At 47.1% G+C, this 21534-nt stretch overlaps 1 protein-coding gene across 6 annotated transcripts in view; it reads right to left on the bottom strand.

Moving 5' to 3' along the window:
• Positions 1-21534, bottom strand: part of Eri3 (ERI1 exoribonuclease family member 3) — a 124127-nt gene that overhangs the window by 80867 nt on the left and 21726 nt on the right. For all 6 annotated transcript variants that reach the window (XM_029476773.2, XM_085839044.1, XM_085839045.1 and 3 more), the window contains 3 exons: positions 11045-11161; positions 4370-4429; positions 213-304 (listed from right to left, as the gene is read on the bottom strand). In XM_029476773.2, the coding sequence (XP_029332633.1) occupies positions 213-304; positions 4370-4429; positions 11045-11119 (227 nt within the window). In that variant the 5' untranslated portion in view covers positions 11120-11161. The remainder of the gene's footprint in view (positions 1-212; positions 305-4369; positions 4430-11044; positions 11162-21534) is intronic.

The raw sequence follows: 21534 nt of genomic DNA on the forward strand, positions 1-21534 counted from the left end.
GAAGGGTTAACAACAGCAGTGCTAGTGGGGCCCCTGCCCTATTCCAGAGACGCCTAGAAGCCACAGCTCCCAGCTTTCCTCTACCTCTGGTGGCCTCAAAGACCCAAGGATCCCTGCTGCCCAGCAGGCTTGAATTTGCTTAAGCCCTAAAAGACAAGGCCTGGTCCCTTAGATGCCAAGCCCTGAAGCAAAGAAGCCTTCTGCATACTCACATGACTTTCAGGTCCCAGTCTCCGCAGGTGACAAAGATTGACTTGACGTTTGGATCTAAGAGGCCTTCCTTCGCCATCCACTCATCGACCCTCTGGAAAGTGCACAAGAACAGATGACAAGTGAGATTCTCCTTTACCCTGAGCCCAGGGAGAGCGAGCGAGCGAGCGCGACAGTGACCTGCAGCTAAGCCACTTGCACTGGAGCACGAGGAGTGGTGATCTCACCCAGGCGTGCTCTGCTTTGCTCTGTACTCTCAGCCTTGGCCGGGGGGGGGGGGGGGGGGGGGGGGGCGCGCGGAGGAGAGGCTCTTGTGAGTGTGGTGGGGAAGAAGCTCCTTAGTCTGTGTGTGACAACCTGCCTGCGATCCCAAATGGCAGTTCAAACACCCTTCTGGGACTTAACTGTCTCTTTCCTTGGCTGTCACACAAATGCATAGCCCAGTGCAGACAGGCGGTCCTGGGCCCTAAGAACAGGGCAGAAGGAGGCGAAGACAGGACCTAAATGTGGCTTGCTCATACCCATGCTTCTTCGTGTTTACAGTAAGTGCTTACTAACTGTGTTTATGAACCCACTTCTTTATCAAGTGAAGACAAAACCCATTTTCCCTCACAGGAGGCCCCACTGATGGGTTAGAGGCCCTCCTAGGAGTGAGGCAATGCTGCTTGATCTAGCTGCTCAAAGCTTTACAGACCAACTCAAGGGTTCAAATTCAGCCGAGCATCCTGAGGACTGAGCTCAAGTGCTCCACGGGGAAAGAAACCATCCCCAAGCACACCCAAGTCCTTCTCTTCATGCCTCTAGCGGGGTTTAAGCACACCCAAGTCCTTCTCTTCACGCCTCTAGCGGGGTTTAAGCACACCAGGTCCTTCTCTTCATGCCTCTAGCGGGGTTTAAGCACACCCAAGTCCTTCTCTTCAAGCCTCTAGCGGGGTTTTACTGTTTGCACTTACAGTGGAGTACAAACACAGACATCGGTATATAACAAGAGAATTATCATAAAGAATTCATGAAGCACTGCCTATTTTTCTCAGAAGATCCCAGGCACAGGGAAAGAGTGCAGCCAATCATACCATGGCTTCCACTTGCATAGGAGGATTATTTTTTAAGTCTGTATCATACAGTAGTTAAAACACAGAATTAAAAGTAAGACACATCCTGTTCCAATCCTTGGCTCTTCCTTATCCCGGCTATGCTGTTGACTAGAAGTCATTTAAAAGTCATTAAACACCACTGAACCTCAGTTTTTTTCATCTATACAACTAGGTAGGATAGCAATCCTTACTGAGTTGTTCTGAGAATTAAATGTGATAATGTATCAATGCCTCCCCTAAAAATAGACAGGAGCTGAGAGGAGAGATGGTGGCGAAGAAGTGCCTGGCCTGCAGGTGATGAGAGCACCGGCACGGCGGCCACTGTTGGAGTGACAGTCAGTTAAAACCTGCCTTCCCTAGCGGTCTGTAAGAGAGCAGGAGTGCCGCCGCTGGCTGTCCTGTTCCAGAGTTTTATTCAGGGCAAACGTGGTGCCAGGCATGCTGGCACACACCCGCAGAAAGAAGCTGGGAAGTTGAGGATCACAAGTTTGATGCCAGTCTGAGCTACACAGAGAGTTCAAAGCTAGCCTAAGCTATATAGCAGATCCTGACTCAAAACAATAGATACTTGATGACTGAAAACATTAACAGATACAAGTTTAGTGAGAACAAAGCCGACATGGCAGAAAACTGCAATGGCGGTCTAGTTAAAGCAGACTGCAGAGGGGCTGTGTGAGTAGTACTAGAAAGCACGTGTGGGCTCTAAGGAAGAACTCCCATCTAGCAGGTATAGCTAAGCTCCCTGGCAGACACTTCTGAGGTGCTAGAGGCATCCAGTAATAAGACCCAGGACCCCCTCTAATTCTGTGTCAGGCCAGTAAGCAGAATGTAAGCGCTGCTCCCAGCACACACTGGTAAATCACACGCTCTGAACCTTCTTTCACAGTCTACCTATATGCCTAAAAATCACCTCCAGGCAAGGAACCTCCGAAGCACAGAGGCTGGGTATTCGGCTGCTGAATGATCTGCCTCCCTCAGCTCTCTAGCTTAATCCCTTATACACATGTGCACACATGTGCAGTCACATGCTATCACATCTTTTACCCCAAGGTCACCTAAAAGAAAAGATAAACTTCACTGAAGAGAAAAGATTTAACCCAGAGCTCCCCAAATCAATAATACCTGGCTGGCTCTATATGCTCAAGTAAGTGCCCCACATGGTAGCATTCCAACAACCCAACTCACAGTGGGAAAGGAGAGAACAGAACAGAAGAGGACAGGACTGTCAGAATGACTCAGCATGGCCATGGCTTTGCCCCAGGAAGCACTTAACACTCCACCATGTGGCAGAAACTTAGCGAGCATCTTTCACTGTGAGCCTGCCCAGACACACAGGTCTGACCTCCCTTGTCCTACCTAAGTGAAAAGAGGCAATAGGAACCACAAGACAACTCCAATCTGTTGGCAGCCCTTCCCATCACTAGCGGTCTATGGAGCCCAGCCTGAGCTCTACTCAGAATAAATAAATCAGGCAAGCATCTTGCTAGTTGGGACAAGGTTTTAGTTGTGTCTGACTCCGGACTAACAAGGTGGGTATGGTGTGCTTATCCTCCATAAACTCTTCTCAGATTGATGCTGGAAACCTTCCCCTCACCTACAAAATACCAAAGTGGATAACATTCAGAACATTCTAAGCACCCCACTCCAGGGCTGGCCTGGGCTTGTCAGAAAGGGGTCTTGTGAACACCACATCTCCCCTTAACTCTGACCATTACGTTAATGACCCCAGTTTGGAGCTGCAAGGACCTAGCAACAGACATTCCTGGGAAATGCTATCTGCCCTCTATCCTCTGTTAAAGCAAAGCTGTTTGGGGCTACTGCTGGCAAGGAGCAACCATCCTGAGGGAGTCCCTCAGTCCTAGTAATGGACTACCTCTCAAAAGGGCAGGAGAAGCAAACCGAAGCTGCCTTCCCTTCCCTTTACCTTCTGCCATCTACTGCAAGTGCCCTCACCATGTCCAAAACTAAGCTGAAACGCCTAAACCTCTACACTCTAGAGACTGAGAATGCCCACTCCCACCAAGGCAGCTAAGCCTGCCTCTCAGACCTTCTCCATGCAGATGTATCCAGGATGTTCAAGTCATGACTCTCTCCCAGGGGACAGCTAAGGGGAGGTGTCTCCCTTTTGATGTCACACCTCTACATCTTCGCTGTCCACCTGCCATGCAACTGTGCCCTTGATATTCTTCCTGAACACTGATATGGCCCAAGTTTTGGATTTATGAGGCTTAAAAACAAATAAAGCACCTAATGAAATCCACAGGCTTGTTCTTGTCTGCCCTCCTCCACAGAGCAGCACTGTCAAAGAACCCTTCTTAGAAAGCCCTGAGGCTGGAGGGGTGCAGGGAGGGTAGGCTAAGATCAAGCAGAGCCTCCTCCTTATTCCCTCTAGCTGGAGTGCAGGAAGCAGCGCTTTAACCTTTCCCAGTTCCCTGAGGAGAATAGCCAAGAAGTGTGGTCTCTGCCAAGAGTTCTAAAGTCTTTAATTTGATTTCCCTCACATAGGCAATTGTTGTAATTATTCTGATTAGGAATCATTACCCAGTGCAGCCTCTGCACCCGACAGGCACATCGCATCCAGCGGTAAGCAGCAGTGGGGCAGGCAGCTGACTGCAGCTCCTGGAGGAGCAGACAGCAAACAAAAGCCATCGATGGGGAGTTCTGGGTGAGTTAATGAAGTGCTCACATGCCACAGGAAGCCAACACCAAAGCTAAACAAAAACACCTCGAGTCCCAGGGGCTAACCCTGTAAGGCTGCAGAGCAGCTCCTCTGCCCCAGCCCACCCAGCACAGGCCACAGGCCAGGTGAGGAGGGGTGAAGGGGCTCTGCCTGACTCCTGGCAGCACTTGGACATCTTGTCAGTAACCCTGACAGGAACAGCTGGAGATGACAGATCAATGGTTCAATACTCTCAACGGCATGTCACTGATGTGACAGCAAATGTTATTCTAATCAAGCCATAATCATAGTCAAATTATACGGCAGGCAACGTTCTCAGGAGGGGAGGGAAAGAAAGGCAGCAGGAAGAGGTCAGAGGTCAGGAATTAAAGGTCATTCAACCTACCTCCAGCACTTGCTGCAGGCTTGGCTGGCCATCCACCATGGCTTGAATGATCCCGGTGAGCTGTAAAGAAAGAAAAACCAGCCTTTGGGTAGACAACCAAGGCCCAAGGGAAGAACAGCCCATTCTGTCCACTGAATTCCTCCTCCAATGTGAGAGCTGGGGCCTCGATGCTTCAAGCTCAGAGGCAGCCCGGGAGCCTGGAACCATGTCTTAGGATGCTGGGAGAATAGTCCCAGCAGCAGCTTTGTCTGAAACAGGCCCACCCACAGGTTAACAACAAGGCAGGCTCCATGCATATTTAAACTTTTATTTGGGAGAATTTTTTCTTTAATTTTACATGTCTTTTGTATTCAACAGGTTCAATAAGATCCCACAAGTCAGTCTTAAGGCACATTAGACTCTAGCATCACAGAACCTCCCATGGGGCCTGGTGAGTCTGTGCTCCAGCTAGGTATACTTTCTGAGCCCTTCCCTTTCTCTGAGCCTCTGTCCATCCAGGACTTCCCCATTTACACTTTTAAGGAAGTGTAAGGACATAGCCACTTACTTTATATTCCAGAAACTGTTTTTATATTAATTGGGTAACACAGGATAAGACTCAGAACTATGGACACCTCAGTCCTCCACACTGCCCTGCCAAGCAAGCTAGAAGGCCACCTGGAGCGAACAATGGGGAAGAGAGGCCTAATGCATAGACTCTGGCCCAGAAACTGGCTCAGGACATAGGCTCTGCCCAGGTCAGGCCTAGCTTTAAGCAAGCTTGTTATTTCTGAAATAAACGTATCCCTCAAGCACAGAGTAGGCTCAGAGTTCCCATCAGTTTAAATCCTGAGGCCCTGTCCTGGACACTAGCTAGAAATCACAATGCTACCATGTCCCAGACACTAGCTAGAAATCACAATGCTACCATATCTCAGACACTAAGTTAGATAGCTCAGTGCTATAATGTCCTGGCTATTCTCACAAAGAGTATGTCGGCTGGCTTGGAAACAACTTTTTTGTTGAAGTGGGGGAAGGGGTTTAAAACTCCAATTAAACTATAATTACATTTAATGAATACCAAATACCTAATTCACAGAAAGTGCCACCTCTAAAAGGGAAGGTTATTTTCTCATAGTGACTTACATGGAATGGTAATACACACCTTTTAGGGAAGAAATTTTCATTTTAAGAATGCTGAGTTCCTCTAGGTGGGTTTCTGTAGTTCATCAAGTCATTATTAGGTGGTATTTTAAGGAAGTGTAAGGACACAGCCACTCTATTTTATATTCCAGAAACTGTTTTTATATTAATCTGTATTTTAATTGGGTAACAGCTGCTGCCTACAGACTTCCCATGGTCTAAAAGGAAAATAAATTAGAAAGATTAACTACACTGTTCTTTTGCAAGGCTTTAACCCACAGCATGCCCACCCGGCTGGCACCTCCACACCCTTTCCTTGCTTGGGAGACCAAAGAACTGCCCAGCAGAGGGAGGGCCTGAGTCAAAAAGAAGAAAAGACTGGTCTCCGGCCGCATACCGTGTAGAGGGAGAGTGAGGCACCCCACATGGGAGGGAGGTTTTAATTTGAGAACAGAGCATTCCTCTTGTTCATTCTCCTAACAACTACTATGTGCCAGAGAAGCAGGAGCCTGCACAGGTACACTAAAACCCTGCTCGTGGAATTGCCCTCTTCACCATAGTGCTCTATGCCCAGCCCGGCTAGCTCCCAGAGCCACACCCAGGGCAGGCAGGCAGGCAGGCAGGGGCCCTGGATTTTCTGTCAGGCATATAGGGACCAATAGTCAGAAATAGACTCTCATCCTTAACTCCAGGTCCACCTCCCAGAAGTCACACTGACAGCTAGACTATAGCTGTTCATTCCAGTCTCATTCCTTCCTGCTAAATTCTTCTAGGATAGAGGGATGATTAAGGGTCAGGGCTGTAGTGGGAAAGGCCCACAGCCACTCCCACTTCTTAGAAAACTCCAGGGTCCAAGCTTCAGTCTGAATCTAGAATGAGTCCTAGGGCAAGGCCCAGGCCTACTTCTTTGGCTCCCGCCCAGAGTAATTGGGTAAAGCCTGACACTGAAGAGCTTTGCAAAGTCTTCCATGTGCAGACAAAGGCACAGAGCAGGAGCTTTCCCTCCTCTCACCAGTACTCAAGTCAGCACCCATGGACCCCTAGGCCCTGGGAAAAGCAGAAATAAGTAAGAAACAGTACACCTGTAGTTTAGTAGCACAGCACTGGCTTTAGCACACTCAAGGCCCTCAGTTCAAACTTCAGCACACAAAAAAGAATTCATTAATTATAAAAAGTCACATCACCTGAAAAGAAAACCAGGGGCCACCCCAGTACCCTGCTGGAAGGCTGCAGTCAGCCCGCCACCCCAAGTGCCCTGCTGGAAGGCTGCAGTCAGCCCACCACCCCAAGTACCCTGCTGGAAGGCTGCAGTCAGCCCGCCACCCCAGTACCCTGCTGGAAGGCTGCAGTCAGCCCGCCACCCCAAGTACCCTGCTGGAAGGCTGCAGTCAGCCCACCACCCCAAGTACCCTGCTGGAAGGCTGCAGTCAGCCCACCACCCCAAGTACCCTGCTGGAAGGCTGCAGTCAGCCCACCACCCCAAGTGCCCTGCTGGAAGGCTGCAGTCAGCCCACCACCCCAAGTGCCCTGCTGTAGGCTGAAGTCAGCCCACCTCTCCCCACACTAGGGCTCAGCCATCAGGCATCACAGACCTGGCATGGAGGGCATCTGTGCTCTCCATGCTTCCTAGATGGCATGCATTTCCAGGGTGGCTCATTACTGAGTTCCTGGAGGTCTGAAGTCAGCCTCAGAGACAAAGGCTTGAACAGTAGTTCAACTAGACATGGCCTTCTGTGGGACTCCTTCTAGCCATAAGGGACTGAGGGAGTTCTTGGAGGGAATAGACTTATTACCCAAGGAATGAGCTACCTCTTACCAGCTCTGCCAGTGTACACTGGCTGAAAGGGGTTAAAACTGAGAAAGTTGGTCCCTGTACTTCATACACAGCTAAGCTAAAAATGATGAGGGAGAGAGATTACTGTATAAAATTAACTGGGAAGTTCCATCTTAGGTCTAACTTAAATCCTTCACGGTGTAGTTTTAAGCCCATCCCACTTAGATTAATACATGTTTGCAAAAGGCTTTCTTAGCCTCACAATGAAAGGTACTAGAGCAAAGCCAAGTATTTGTTAAGCTGAGAACCAGGGCTCATAGGCTAAAGAGGACTCAGAGGCCTTAACCACTTAAGGTAGGAGATGTGGGGGAAAGAATTAATGTGTGCTCTCTGATTCCTTTCACTGAGGACTTACAGATTAACTCCCACTTCTCCAGAATCAGAAACCACAGGAAGGGACTTTTGACCTAACTGATAACACTGCTGGTTCCCGTTGCCCCTACCTATATGAGGGCTTTGTCCAGGATGAGCTGGCTTCATTGGAAACAGTAGCAACTCCAGAGAGCAGCCAGAAAACTCAGCGCCAACAGCATGTCAGCGGTCAGCCAGTCTCCTTTCACAGCTTATCTCCAACACAATCGTATTCTGACACCAAGACAGTTTGTTGATTACATAAGCACTTGTCTCTGGTGTGCAATCTGATAATCAGGCCCACTCTTTCTCTTCACACAAAGAGGCCAATAAATCTCACCCTTTATAACTACAGGTGCAAGACAAAGCCCTTTACTGGCATTTAGCAAAATGGGTATTTCTCTGGTTTTTTTGTTTTGTTTTGTTTCTTTCACAGCAACAAGAACAACAAAAGACTATACGTGGTCAGGGGCCGCAGCAGCCTAGCTGTTGAAGCCCAAGCTCACAGGCTGGGACAGAACTTGGGCTCAGCATGAGTGTCAATGACCTGATGACTCAAGAGGCTGAGACCCTTCTCACAAAGCAGCATGAGCATTTGTGTGGGACTACAGACCTGTTCAGGCCAAAGCCTTGTCTATGGTCCAACACTATACAAACATGCTCACATATATATGCACACAGGCTACAAGTTTTGTTTGGGTAGTTTTTTTTTTTTTGTTTTTTGTTTTTTTTGTTTTTTTTTTTTTTGAGACAAGAGTTATTACATAGCCCCGAGCCTTGTATTATAGCCTTGATCTCACTGGGCTAATCTAGGATGGCCTCAAACTCCCAGCCTCCCGTCTCAGCCTCTTAGGTACAGAGATTACATGCAAGGGTCATCATGCTGAGCCATTTGCTTGTCTGAGACAGCCTCATGTAGTCCAGGCTGGCACTGAACTACAGTTTCTACTCCTGTTTCTGACTGAAGAGTGTTGAGATGATAGGCAATTGCACTGCACCTGACCATACTAGGGTTCTTAAGACTCTCCTGTGCACTTGAAAAACACACTCTGCTAGAGGAGGCACTTGTGTCCAAGCTAGAGGTGTAAGACCACTGCTCACACATTTATTAATGAGAGATTAATATGTCTCTGGGTAGGTTAATCCCACTGCCATCCTAAAATCGGCTACTGCCAGGGCGGGTGAGGCCTCCCCCTGTATCCTTACTTCCTCTCAAGACCGCGTCACAGCTGGGATGGAGTCAGGGCAACACGAAGGTAATGTAGGGTTTTCCAGAGAGACTTGACTCACTCAAAGGGACAAGTCAGAGGCCACCAAGATGGCTCATCCAATAAGGGCACTTACCCTCAAGCCTGAGAATCTGAGTTCAAACCATGAAAGGTACAGGGAGGAGAACCAACTCCTATAAGCTGCCCTCTGTCCAACACGCATCGCAGCTTGTGTATATCCCCTCCCAATTCAGAGAAATTTGGTTTTGTTTGTTTTTTGGGTTTCGTTTTGCTTAAAAACTAAAAGGCCAAGCCAACAGTACAGTAGCTTACCTCCTTGGCAATAGTTCCTGTTTATGAGTGCACATGGAACTAGACTACCTCATAGAAGTAGAGGCAAAAACAGGCCAGGTCTAGTTCAGCACTCCAAGAACTCATTATAGAGTAGCAAAACAGATAAATAACCAAAGTACAAGCTTTTGGATCAATGTGATTTGGGGTAACCATCATCCAGGCTATGTACCAAGGAAGGCTGCAAACCTGAGCAGGTCTGGAGCACAAGAAAGCATAAGGCACACTGCAGTGGGTAGGGACAGAGCAGGAGCCAGGGGGTCGGAGAGTGCTGAGATATCAACCCAATGCCTCACAACCAGATCTAACAGTTGTGCAGCCAGGATCCCAACACAGGACCCTACCCCTCACTGCCCTCCCATTATGGATGTTCTTGGGTAGAACTGTCAAGAAGAAAAGGATACTTCTGGGCACCCCCCCATGCCCACTCTGGAGGATGGTCCCTAGTCCAGAGCACCGACTCTTGCCTAAGGCCAGCCCCAGCAGCACTTTCCATTCCTCAATAGGCAGCAACCACTCCAAGATCTGGGTCTCTGCCTCATACCAGGCAGTGTGGACTCATAGTGCCCAGATCATTTGTTCCCCAAAGCCAAGCAAACCAGGGTGGTCTGGATAGTACCTAGATGGAGAGAGGGCGTGGCACAGCTTCCTAGCCGACGGGGGTCTTAGGTAGTGGCTAGTGTAACCTTCCACCAGTGACTTTCCAAAAGAGGGCAAAGGGCAAACTAGCCACTCACTCTGTGGGAAAGGGGGAAATGATGGCAAGCTTCAACACCACGAGCTGGAGTGAAAGGCTTAGGAGAAAGGACATCTGGGCAGATGGGTACCTGCCATAAAAGGCTGAGCTGGGTCAGAGAGCAAACACTGGCTCTGAATTCAGGAGCAGCTCTGGAGACCCCATATCTGGGCTACTCAGCCTCAGGGCCCACTGAAACACACATTGCAACCTGCAGGTCTTTCCCCAGCCTCTTCCACAACAATTGTCCAGGCTTCCTCAAGTACTTCTTTCCCGTATTTTCACTTATGTGTAGAAAGGAGGTCTTTATATGAAGGCACAAAGGCTCAATATATCTCAGCTCCAAATTAATGTTTTCTGTCACCTCTGCTGCCATGTGTGCCTGACTGGTAATTCTACCACAAAATGCCTGGCAGGGTACACTATAGGAAAATGGCCACAGAAGGCGGCGTCTCTGCACCATTCTGAGAGTTAGCCCTCTCAGGAGCTGCACTTCCTCCACCCTGATGATAGCTCTTTTAAACCTCCAGCAATTATCAAAATCTCGGTTCTGTAAAATGGGGTCAGTGCTAATCTGCAGACAAGGTAGCCAAGTACAGGACAAACCAAGATACGGACACTCTGCCTTGGCCACCCTATCTTCTCGGTCCTGGGTGGGAAAGTCATGCTTTACTTTGCTGAACAGAGCAACAGTAACATCTCAGGAAGCTAAGAAAACCTGGACATAACAATTCCTTCCAAGCAACTGAAATCCTCACTGTTGCAAAACAGGCCCTACTGAAAACGGAACTGGAAAGAACCTGAGCCCCAGAAGTCCCATACGACTCCTAGACTGACTCCACGTGTCCAATTGCCCAGGAATACTGAGAACAAGAAGGAAAGGAAAATGTTGGGGAGTCTGGGGCAAACTGTATCCCTGCTGTCCCTGGGAACAGATATTCAAGCAGTTACAGATTAAAGTCAAGTGAAAAGCCATTGCTGGGCTCTTGTCTTAACCACTGATTGGAGCTAGCTTTCCCTAAGTGGCCTGCATAAACCAACAATCCCAAAGCTCCTCTCCCAGCAGCCCTTACCTCTGTACAGAAGGGGGTAAGCTGTGGGTGGACTACAGGCTGGACATACATGTGGAAAGTAGACTCAATTTCCATGGTCCGGCCATTCAACTTCAGGATGGGGAACTCAATGATTTCCTACAATGCCAAAGAGACAGAAAAGAAGGTGAGTTATTTTGATCAACCATTTCAAATAACTATGCAAAGCCAAGAAAGAATGAGTGTTTGTGGCTCATTCCTTCTGCCGGCTCAAACCCAAGGCTAGAAGAGGTGATGTCAACATTTATAATTCCACTGCTCATACTGCTAAAGCCTTCTCATCGTTTTTAGGGAAGGAAGACAGTGGTACACTCTGTCTGTTTCCCTCACAGAGGCCCATGCGGATGATCCTCTAAGACAAAGAAAGGCCTTCCATCTCTTTCTTGCCCAGGCTGTTGTCCTGAAGTGTCTGGATCTCCAGGTAAGCAAGCAGCCATCACTCAGCACAGACTTCCTTGTATGAATCTTAAACACTGCCCGTGATGGGATGGGATGGGGCGGGGGGGGGGGGGGGGGGGGAGTCAGGGGATCTTCATTAGTTTTTGTGAGGAAAAAAAAGGTAACAAACAAACAAACTCCCCAAATAAAGCCAAAGGGGACCTGAGAGACAAGAACACGGAACACAAGTTAATAGAGGCTAGTGCCTCCCACCTTTCCTTTCAAGCACTGCACACTCCCCTTTGCCTGCCCCTACCCGCCCAACCGCTTAGCAAGCCCTTCCCAGTCTGCTGGAAGGTAATGGAAGAGGAGGAGGAGGAGTGACAATTTGTTTGGTGTCTCTAAGATTAATTTGTCTCCGTTATTTAATAGAGATGCACAGCACCAAGGTCCTGGTGTGCAAACAGGCTTGCAGAACGCTGGCTGTGCAGCACGCCTCATACATCGTTCCTGGAGAGGGAGGGATGCACCAGAGGGGGGAGAGGGCAGGAGAGAGCACGCGCAGCAGAGAGAAGAGGGAAACCAAGGGGAGAGAATAAAAAAATATATTGCTTTTTAATATTCAAAAACAGTTTGCAAAATTTAATCAAAGCAGAGGAAAAGCTAACATTTTTACCACTTTGACATTTTTATTAGCGCTTTCATAAATTTTTAAAACATGAATGGAATTAGTTTACAACACCCACACACAAAAAAAACTGCCCTGAAAACATCTGGAAGAGACAAATAGGAAATAATAAAAAAATAAATAAAAGCAAAATCCTCCAAGTAAAATTAGCATGTGAAAAAAGCCTGCACTGCAGAGACAAAAGGGAGCTCTGCCCACACAGGGCCCCGCTCCAGGGCGTGCCTACCCCAGAACCCTCACTCTAGAGAAGATCCTCCTAGAATCATCAAAGGCAAGGCAGAGACGGTCTAGAAGAGCAATAGAGAAACCACCACTGCTGACCACTCCTGACCACACTCAGCAAACCAGTGGGCAGGAAAACAGAAAGTTGTCAACTGTCTCTATGTCCCAAGGAAGACAACTACCATCCTATGGAAACATATCCACTAATATTATGGACTTGTTTTTTTAAGTATTTATTTCAACCCAAAGCCTAACAGTAAGACTGAGAAACAAATCAATGCAGTTAGATTTCATATCAGAGAAATTTAAAGGCTCTGGTTGCCTGATAGCCCTAGGCCAGTGTGACCCTTTAATACAGTTAAAGGTTGCGGTGACCCTCCCAACCAGAAAATTATTTTTGTTGCTACTTAGTAATTGTAATTTTGCTACTGTATGGATCATAATGTAAATATCTGATAAGCAAGGTACTGATATGTGACCCCTGTGAAAGTGTCATTCGACCAGACTCATTAGCTGATGGGAGCCTACCTGGTCCCCCTGAGCTGATCCCCAGAGATGAAGAAGCTGAAGAGAACTTATTACCAGACACAGGAAGGGCAAAACGGCTGCAAGGTTAAGGGCAGGAAGGCCCAGACTGCTCCCTAGGCTCCTGATAGACACCTCTTCTCCCAGTGGAGTGAAGGCCTCGTTCTCCAACTGGTAAGCCTTTGTTCCCACAAAGCACTATAAAAGGAGCCCAAGCAGAGGGGAGTTTTGCTTTGGACAACTAAGTTGAGCACTCACACATATACCATACACACTGTTCCTAAAAATTCACATACCCACAATTCCCAAGAGCTGTGGTTCATGAGTTAGACCCCACCCCCACCATAACCCCAGAGTCTGCAGTAAATCCTCCCTCTCCTACTAAATAGGAGAAACATGCCCCCACCGCACCCCACCCCACCCCACCCCCGCCATAGAAAGAGCTGCACAGCCTGGTGAGTTTGGCTGCCCTGGTGTCCAAGGAAACAAATACAGCAGCTCCTCACTAACAACGTTAGCTGGGCCCGAAATGAGATTTAACCTGTGACACAACTGTACTTTTCATTTAAACTTTCATTTGGAAAGAAACAGTGTTTGGAGACCTGCAGTTTGTCCTGCTAATAAAGACAAGTGTTGGGACCTTTAAGGATGCCATTCATCTTTGGCTTTTATTAAATTCAATTTTCTTAAGCCTGTGATACATTATGAAATTAGGAGTTGACATTCCTCTGGAAACAAAAATATCTATCAAACATAAATAGGGGAAAACCTCTATTACCAAGAATGTATGGCTTAAAGTTGATCTCTTTCTACTTTTTTACAAGCACACGGTTTGTTTTAGATATGTGAAATGCTATTACAAATCTGGAATTTCATTAGTATACTAAAACAGGACGTGCTTCAGCTCCTGCTCTGACCAGAGCTGTACCAGCTTCCTCAGCAGGCTCTGCAAACCCGGCCTTGAATCTCCTCCCACTGAAGCTCGCTCTGCATCCAGACTCTCCTGCTAATGCTTCCTTCACTCTAGGGACACAGAGCTAAGGACCAAATTCACCTTACTGAGACCTGTCTCAGCTCCCATGGGAGGAAAAAAGAAAAAGAAAGAAACCCCCAAGATGCCTAAACCCAAGGCTCAAGGCACGTGAGATCGGCCTGTCAGCCAGGCCTAGTCCTCAAAACTCAATAGGGACTCACAGGAGTCACATATACACAACATGGCCATTATCCTGGAGTCTTTCCTCAGGAAGCATCAGGAACTGTAACAACCTGACTGCACAGGACCTAGTCCTCTGAACCGCTGAAATGCAAAGAGGAGCTTATGGCAGAAGACTCTTGAAAGATTCCTAAAAACAAAACAAACAATTGTTTTAAATGGAGCTGGGGAGATGGCTCAGCTGTTAAGAGCATGCACTGCTCTTGCAGAAAACCTGAGTTCAGTTCTCATTACTCACATCCATCAGGTGGCTCACAGCCGCTGTAACTAAGTTCAGGGGGATCTGCAGCCTCTGGCCTATAAGTGCACTTGCACTTATATGTATACACACACACACACACACACACACTCACACATAAATCACAAATACAAATGTAAAAAGAAGACCCTCTGAGGGGTCAGAGCAGAAAGACCTTACAGATAACTTCTTTCCATCCCGCACTGTCCAGCAAGCCACACAGCAGGCATGGAGAAGAACCCAACGCCGCACCCAGCTGCCATACCTCTGCATCAGGTGTGCCTGAGCCAAGCCAAACATTTCCTAGCCTGTTTTGACTGATAATGGTCAAAGACAACACTCCCACTCCCCCCCCCACCCCGCCCTGCACAATGCTACAGGTAGATGGTATCAATACCGACCCAAAGATCTGTGAAGATGTGTCCAAGTGCCAGCTTTTAGCTCCGGTTGCTCTCAGATAACGGCAGCATATCCCCGCTCCTCTCCCTTTTCCCTTGCCCAGTTTTCTCATTTCCCCCAGAAAGAAGAGGGTTGTTTGGTTGGTTTTCCTCTCAGGAACAGTTGAGTGCCTCTGCTCCAGAGGAAGGAGACCCAGTCTGTATTTATAAGGCCTCTTTCTGGCTTCTAAGAATAGTTCCATAATTCCTTTATCTCCCTATGCCATTCACATTCAATTAAACTACTAGGGGGCTACTATGTTAGATAAAGTGGAGCTTAAGAGATGAGTAACTTGTGCCTTGGAGAAGTGCTTGAATTAGTAAGTAGACATGACAACTGAGCAAACAATGGACAGTGGAGGGACATACCAAGTGTTAGGCTTTTGTTCTTTGCCTTTCATTTTCTTATCTTAAGCTCACTAACCCTGGGAGATGGGTCACGTCATCAGCACCAGCATCAGATCATAAACCAACACTGATAAGCACCTACTATTTAAGACATCCCAAGCACCCAGGCACAGGAGTGAGGCCTGGCACTTCTCTCAGCATGCTCAAGACTCTGGGCAAAGAACAAAAGGAGATGGTCCCCAGCACTCTCTGCTGTGTGGAGAATGCAGTCATCCTGTTCCCTCTGCTTCTTGTTTCTTCTGTGGTAGACACTCTGCTAAGGGCTAAGAGAAATTACCTTAATCCTCTAAACAACTTATTAGGTGGAAATCATTACTGTTGATATTTTACAATAAACTGAGGCTCAAAGATATGATGGCCCCTTATCAACTATGCTGCTGGTAAAGGACAGAGCTGGGACTCCAAAAAAGGAGGGGGAAAAAGAGACAAGTAGGGCTGACTGTTCTATAGGGAAAACAGCACACTCCTCAACGCCCCAGCGGTAGTGTGTGTGGATGGCCTAGGCAGAAGTCCTAGAGGAATGTTCCTAAAGAGTCTTCTGAGCTCTGTAGCCAGATCGGGGCCACGAGGCTGAGTTCGGGAAGGGAGAGACCTGAGCCTTCAGTCTGCATCTCCGGCATCTGCCTCTTGGTCCTCCCTTTCTCAACTTCTGTTGTGTGCAAACAGGGAGGAACTGACAAATAGGAGACAGAGCTAGTACCTGTCACCAGGAAGCACTCTGCTTTCTGGGATTTTCCACAGGATCTGGGAGGTGATCTGCCTAAGATGACAAAGTAAATGGTGGCACCAGGCCAGATTCAGAGCACTCCAAGCAATGTCTACTAGAGTCATCCATTCTTGTACCTCTGAACAGTTTCCTTCCTCAACTGCTACCAACCACTCAATCCCAGGTTTAGCCAAACTGTCTAGTTTGCCTGGGATCAGAGGTCTCTAGAACACACTACTACCGGTGCCAAAATTGGAACAGGTACAGGTTACCTTACACCATTCAGCTGTCCGAGGGCACAGTGAGATAATATAGCTGGACTGGGAGCGGTGGGGAGGTTGGGAAGTGGCCAAAACTGACAACTAAGGACAAAAACCTCCAAATGTGGAATTTTCAAAGTACCCAGGTTCTTACCCTGCTGCATTTATTTTCTTTCTCTCTCTCCTCTTCCTCTGTCTCTCTCTCTCTCTGTCTCTCTCTCTGTCTCTCTCTCTCTCTGTGTGTAAAATACCAGCTGCAATTTTTCTCCCAGAAGGGAGAGAAAACAAAGGAAGCACCAAGCAAATATTCATTTGCTTTTTCCTACATAAGCGAGCAAGAACACAGGTTTTAAGATCATTTGATTTAAAACTGATCGACTAGGAGTCTCAGTGGATCCCTTAATAAACATGACAAGACTGCAATGGTACTTCAAGTGAAAGTTCACCCCCAACTGTTGAAGATCACAGGAAATAAACCTGTAGGGCTTGTTGTTAGGGTATGGAAACTTCCTTCAACTAAATTCTCTGTGGACATTAGGTTATGCTCAAAGACAGTAAGACAACAACAGAAGTCAGTAGCAGAAAGGGCTCAGCGGGCCACTGGGACTGGCAGCAAGGGGGACTACTGACAGTAGTGGTCTACCCCATTTTCCCAAAGCACACGTTCTTCTCACCCTGCGCTAATGTTTCTGTGATCTCATCTGAAATGGGAGACCTGAGAAGATCACTTTCAGATCTGCCTAAGTGAATCTAAGAAGAGCAAACAGACATTTCCTCAACTTAGAGACAATAACACGTAATCTAGCCCTTCCTTCTAGCCCCTGTACTAAAGGATTTGGTCAAAATCCAGAGGCAACCTAACCACAAACAGCAAACATGCAGGGCTTATCCAATGCCTATTAAATCTGGATATAATCTGATACAGCAGTAACCCTTCCTGGGGTGAGTGGGGCGCCTCCTGCTCATCGGGAGGAGTGAGGATGCACTGGGCAGGGTTTGCCTAGCAGGTCTTGGGGGGGTGGTGGCGCATTTTATGCACAAGGAGCTTATTTCTTAAACAAACACTCGTGGTTTTGATTTACACCATAGCCTGCTCCTAAATAATTTATGGCGGGTTAAATTTATTGCCGAGCCCTGGCTGGCTGCAAATTCGAATTGCCAAATAATTAGATTTTAGGGCAAAGCTTATAAATTACCCGTCGATTTGTCCGGACTTGTTTGTCAGTTGCTTTGTGCTTCGGGTCATCTTTGGCATTTGGCTGTTTGGGTTTTAATTGCTGATTTACACTTTGACAGATGAGAGCTGATGCTCGAAGTTTCAGGACAAGCAACGGGGGGAAAAACCCAGAGCTTTAAAAGGCTGATTTTTCACCTATATGTTCCCCTCCACCCACCTCCACAGACCCCCACAAAGGCATTAAAAATGTAAAAACAAGGTAGAAAGTAGACAGTGCTATTCTTTAAGGTCGGGGAGTATAGTCTGAGTTATAATTTACTAAAATCTGAAATTTAAAAAAAAAAAAAAGAGCCCATGTATCAGTTAAGTGAAGGAAATCAAAAGTGTTGAAACCGTATCCTCACCCTGGCATACATGTAACACTGTCTCTCTACATGTACACATGACTCAATTTGAATATTTTTCCATGTTCTGAGTAACGTCAACTGTCAGGGATTTGTGAAGCTAACCTTTAGGACAGCAGACAACTCAATCACTTCTTTGTGGTTATCTACATAAATCTGTATTGTAATCATGTAATTAATAAAAACAAATCTCTGGTTATGCAAGGGAAGAGTTCCTTGGAGTTAGTTTTAAGTTTGTCATGGTAGTAAAACAGGGTAGAAATCTTGACTTAGCATTCCAGTACAGCAAGGGCACGGGTGGGGTTAACAAATCTCTCTAGGTAGCACCATGCATCTACCTCAAGAGTCTGCACAAAACCAGAGAAGTAAGGCTGGCCTCCCAGTCAGCTGCTATACTCCAACACCTTCCTAGACAACCATGGATCAGAGGTACTAATTCTACTAAGTGCTGTCATGTACAGCTACATGCTAGGCACTGTCTGAAGCACGGACATGTATTTTTAGTTCACTGTATCCTCCTATAAAGTCAGAACTATTACTAATGGCACTTTGCCAATTAGGCAACTGAAGTACAAGGGGTATAAGCCACATTAGACAGGGTCACACTATTCATACTTGGTAGAGAAAAAACTCAGCTCTGAACAGTCCAGTTCTGATGCTCTCGGTCACTATGCTATCTATCTTGTCCTGGACAGAATAGCCTCTGCCTCAGCTCTCTTTACTCTAGAGGTCCAGAGTCTTCACCTTGGCGCTTGGGCACATACAGGCAAGTCCTGTTCAGTTAGTCTTGGGATAAATGGGGGAAAGTCATGTGACTTACTCAGAATTACAAGGTAGAGTTTGGTTACACAAAGACTCTTTTTTCCAATCAATTATAGATTGCCCTGAAGACACATTAGCTAGGGTGAAGGAATGAAGGATAGCAGGGTGAAGAAATGAGGCAGATGCAGGCCCACTCAGGTAATTGGGCAGGAGCCCAGAGAAGGTGTCTGGGCTGGGCCTCAGGAGACTGTGCTCAGTGATCCCACCACAGCCCAGATACCACTTATGCATGCCTAGACACTTCATCCCGAAGGAGCAGCTCACAGGTTCCCTGTTCTCTGTCCACATGTGACGGACGGCAGGGCAGCTGTGCTAGCAGGATAGACTTGGAAGCTTAGACAACTAGGCCCATCAGTCCTTTTCTCCCTGGATGGCTGAGGTGGTGTAACATCTCCCTAAACCAGCAGGAATCACTCCCTATTTTATGGATGAAAAAGCTAGTACCACAGACAGTGTCCCAATGAGAATGTGTTAAAAAGGTAAATTCCTGGGCTAGACATGCAGCTTAGTGATAGAGTACTCGTGTAGCTGAGGCCCTGAATTCAAACCCCAGCACTGAAACCAAAACCACCAAGAGCACATAACCGTGCCTTGTAAAGAGTCAGCGAGCGTCCTTCCCAGCATCAGAACGCTTTACCCCATCTTGCCTTGTGAGAGTTGTGGGCTTTGTTTGGTTTTTCCCCTGTTATTTCTTCAAGGGAAACAAAATGATTTAGATCAGTGGTTCTCAATCTTCCCAATACTGCAACCCTTTAATACAGTTCCGCACGTTGTGGTGCCCCAACCATACCATATTTGTGTTGCTACTTCACAACAGTAAGTGCGATACTGTTATGAACCATCATGTAAATACCTGTGTTCTCCCTGGGAAAGAAAGGGTCTTCCAACCCCCAAAGGGGTCATGACCCACAGGTCAAGGTTTGCTGATTTAGAGGAGCAAAGCAAATTTCTAGCTTTTACCACAGATTTTGTGAGGCCAAAGCCCTGGTGTTGGGGCCAGTGATCCTGGCTTTAAGCAGTCACTCCGCTGATTCTGATACTCAAGGCAGGCTGAAAACCTCGGAGGTACTTGTCTGCAGGTCTTGTCAAACTTCCAATCTGTGTAGGTCAGTGTGGCCTGACACTCCATCTCTAACAAGCTGGCAGATAGTGTAGACGCTGAGAGTTCTTGATCTCATGCATCAGGCAACCTTCCCAGAAAAAGACCTTGCCCTAACAGCATATGTGATCTCCAAAGACCCTTCCCTGTTTTTCTACCTTATTAATCCCTTTCAGCTGACCAGTTCACTTTTCAATGCTGTTAAGTACATGGGAACAAATGAAAGGGTTCTGACTACGGAAGGATGAGATCAGGTCAGAGCTGTAAGCTTTGTAACAATTTGGGGGAGTAGGATTCCCAACTTTCTCACCAGTTATCATTAGTAGCTACCTCTTCTAGATCAATGCCAAACTGTACCTCAAATATATCTCAAAGGGACAGCCACCTCCCTTTCCTGAAAGGAGTTTATCTGTTGTCCTGTGTGCCCTTGATGTGGCTCTGAGTACCTATTATGACACCCATAGGATGTGTACTCTGTTCCTTACCAAATCTCTCAGCACCACGGCCCCCAGGGCTGACATCCAATGCGCTTTACAACTGTGACGAGCACTGCTCCCCAGTCTGTTCTTACCCAGCACACCAAGGGCTATAACACAGAACCTTTCTCCCTTTCTACCATCACCACCTTAACCCAGCCCACTAACATCTCTCTTAAATACTGTATTTAACAGGTTTTACCAGGTCTACTTTTAGATCCTTGGAACATCGTTCTTTTATTCCCAGGGACTGTAGGTGCTTGGTCTGTTTTGTCCTTTCACTCAACAATACACTGAAAATTCCATTTCTACTTTACTAACTTTGCTTTCAACCTCCTCCATGCACACTGCACTATTGACTCTTTTTGTTTTGATTTGATTTTTTTTTTTTTTCTGAGATAAGATCTCACTATGTGGCTCTAGCTGTCCTGAATCACTAAGTAGACCAGGCTGGCCTCAAACTCACAGAGCTGCCTGCCTCTGTCTCCTCAGTGCTGGGATTAGGGGTGAGTGATACTATGCCCAGCTTTCACTATGGACTCTGTACCTGTAACAATATGAGAATTTCCAAAGAAGAGTTCCTGCCACAATTTAGCCCTTGGATAAGCTCTTGGCTGGAGTGGCCCCCAGAACTAAACATTGAGCACAGCCTCCAGAAGAAAAGTAGAGCCACCCATGTAACAGCACTGTTCTACTAACCAAAAATCGGTATCCCTCCCATTGACCAACTATATCATCTGAGAACAGGGCCCAAACAGCAGACTATTCCAAGGCACCTCTACTTCACTACCAAGGCTGTGTCTCACTCTCTGGATGTTTGTCTCTCCTCCAGAGACTCCTTTCTGATTCTGCTTTCTGATGCCTATTTGCCATCCGCCGTAGGCTGTCAGCCTTGGGGAAAGGGAAGCACGAATGTCAATCTAGGAACACTCAAGTCATGGGTTTTTAGGCTGTGGCTCAATTTTTACCTCTAGAGCTCAGAACTCATCACATAAATGTAACGCCACGAGGGCTTTTTAGCATCAGAAACACCAAGGATAAGAGGATAAAAAATAATCACCCCAATGGCATCTTAATCAAAATGATGCAGAATCCTTTTTCCCAACAAGACATAGTGGAGAAAGCATCACCTCATATCAGTTTCCTCATGTCAGACAACTGAGATGAGTCTGTAAAGAAATGCAATCAATAGGAGGAACCAAACACCCCTGGCTGACACTCCCCACTCTACCTTTCTCCTTGGCTTCCCGGAGCTCTAGTCACCTCACTCCTCTTCATTAACCCTTCTTTTTCACTCCCTCTCAATGTTAACCACACAGCCATTTTTTTTATTTGAGGGGTCTAAACTTCCCAGGTCTGTTTAAGGTGTGTTCTAGCAGATCCAACTGCAAATTCCCAGTACTTTATGTGAGAAGATGT

The sequence above is a fragment of the Mus caroli genome, unplaced genomic scaffold, assembly GCF_978045245.1.
Source record: "Mus caroli unplaced genomic scaffold, Mus_caroli_1 scaffold_6, whole genome shotgun sequence".
NCBI lineage: Eukaryota > Metazoa > Chordata > Mammalia > Rodentia > Muridae > Mus > Mus caroli.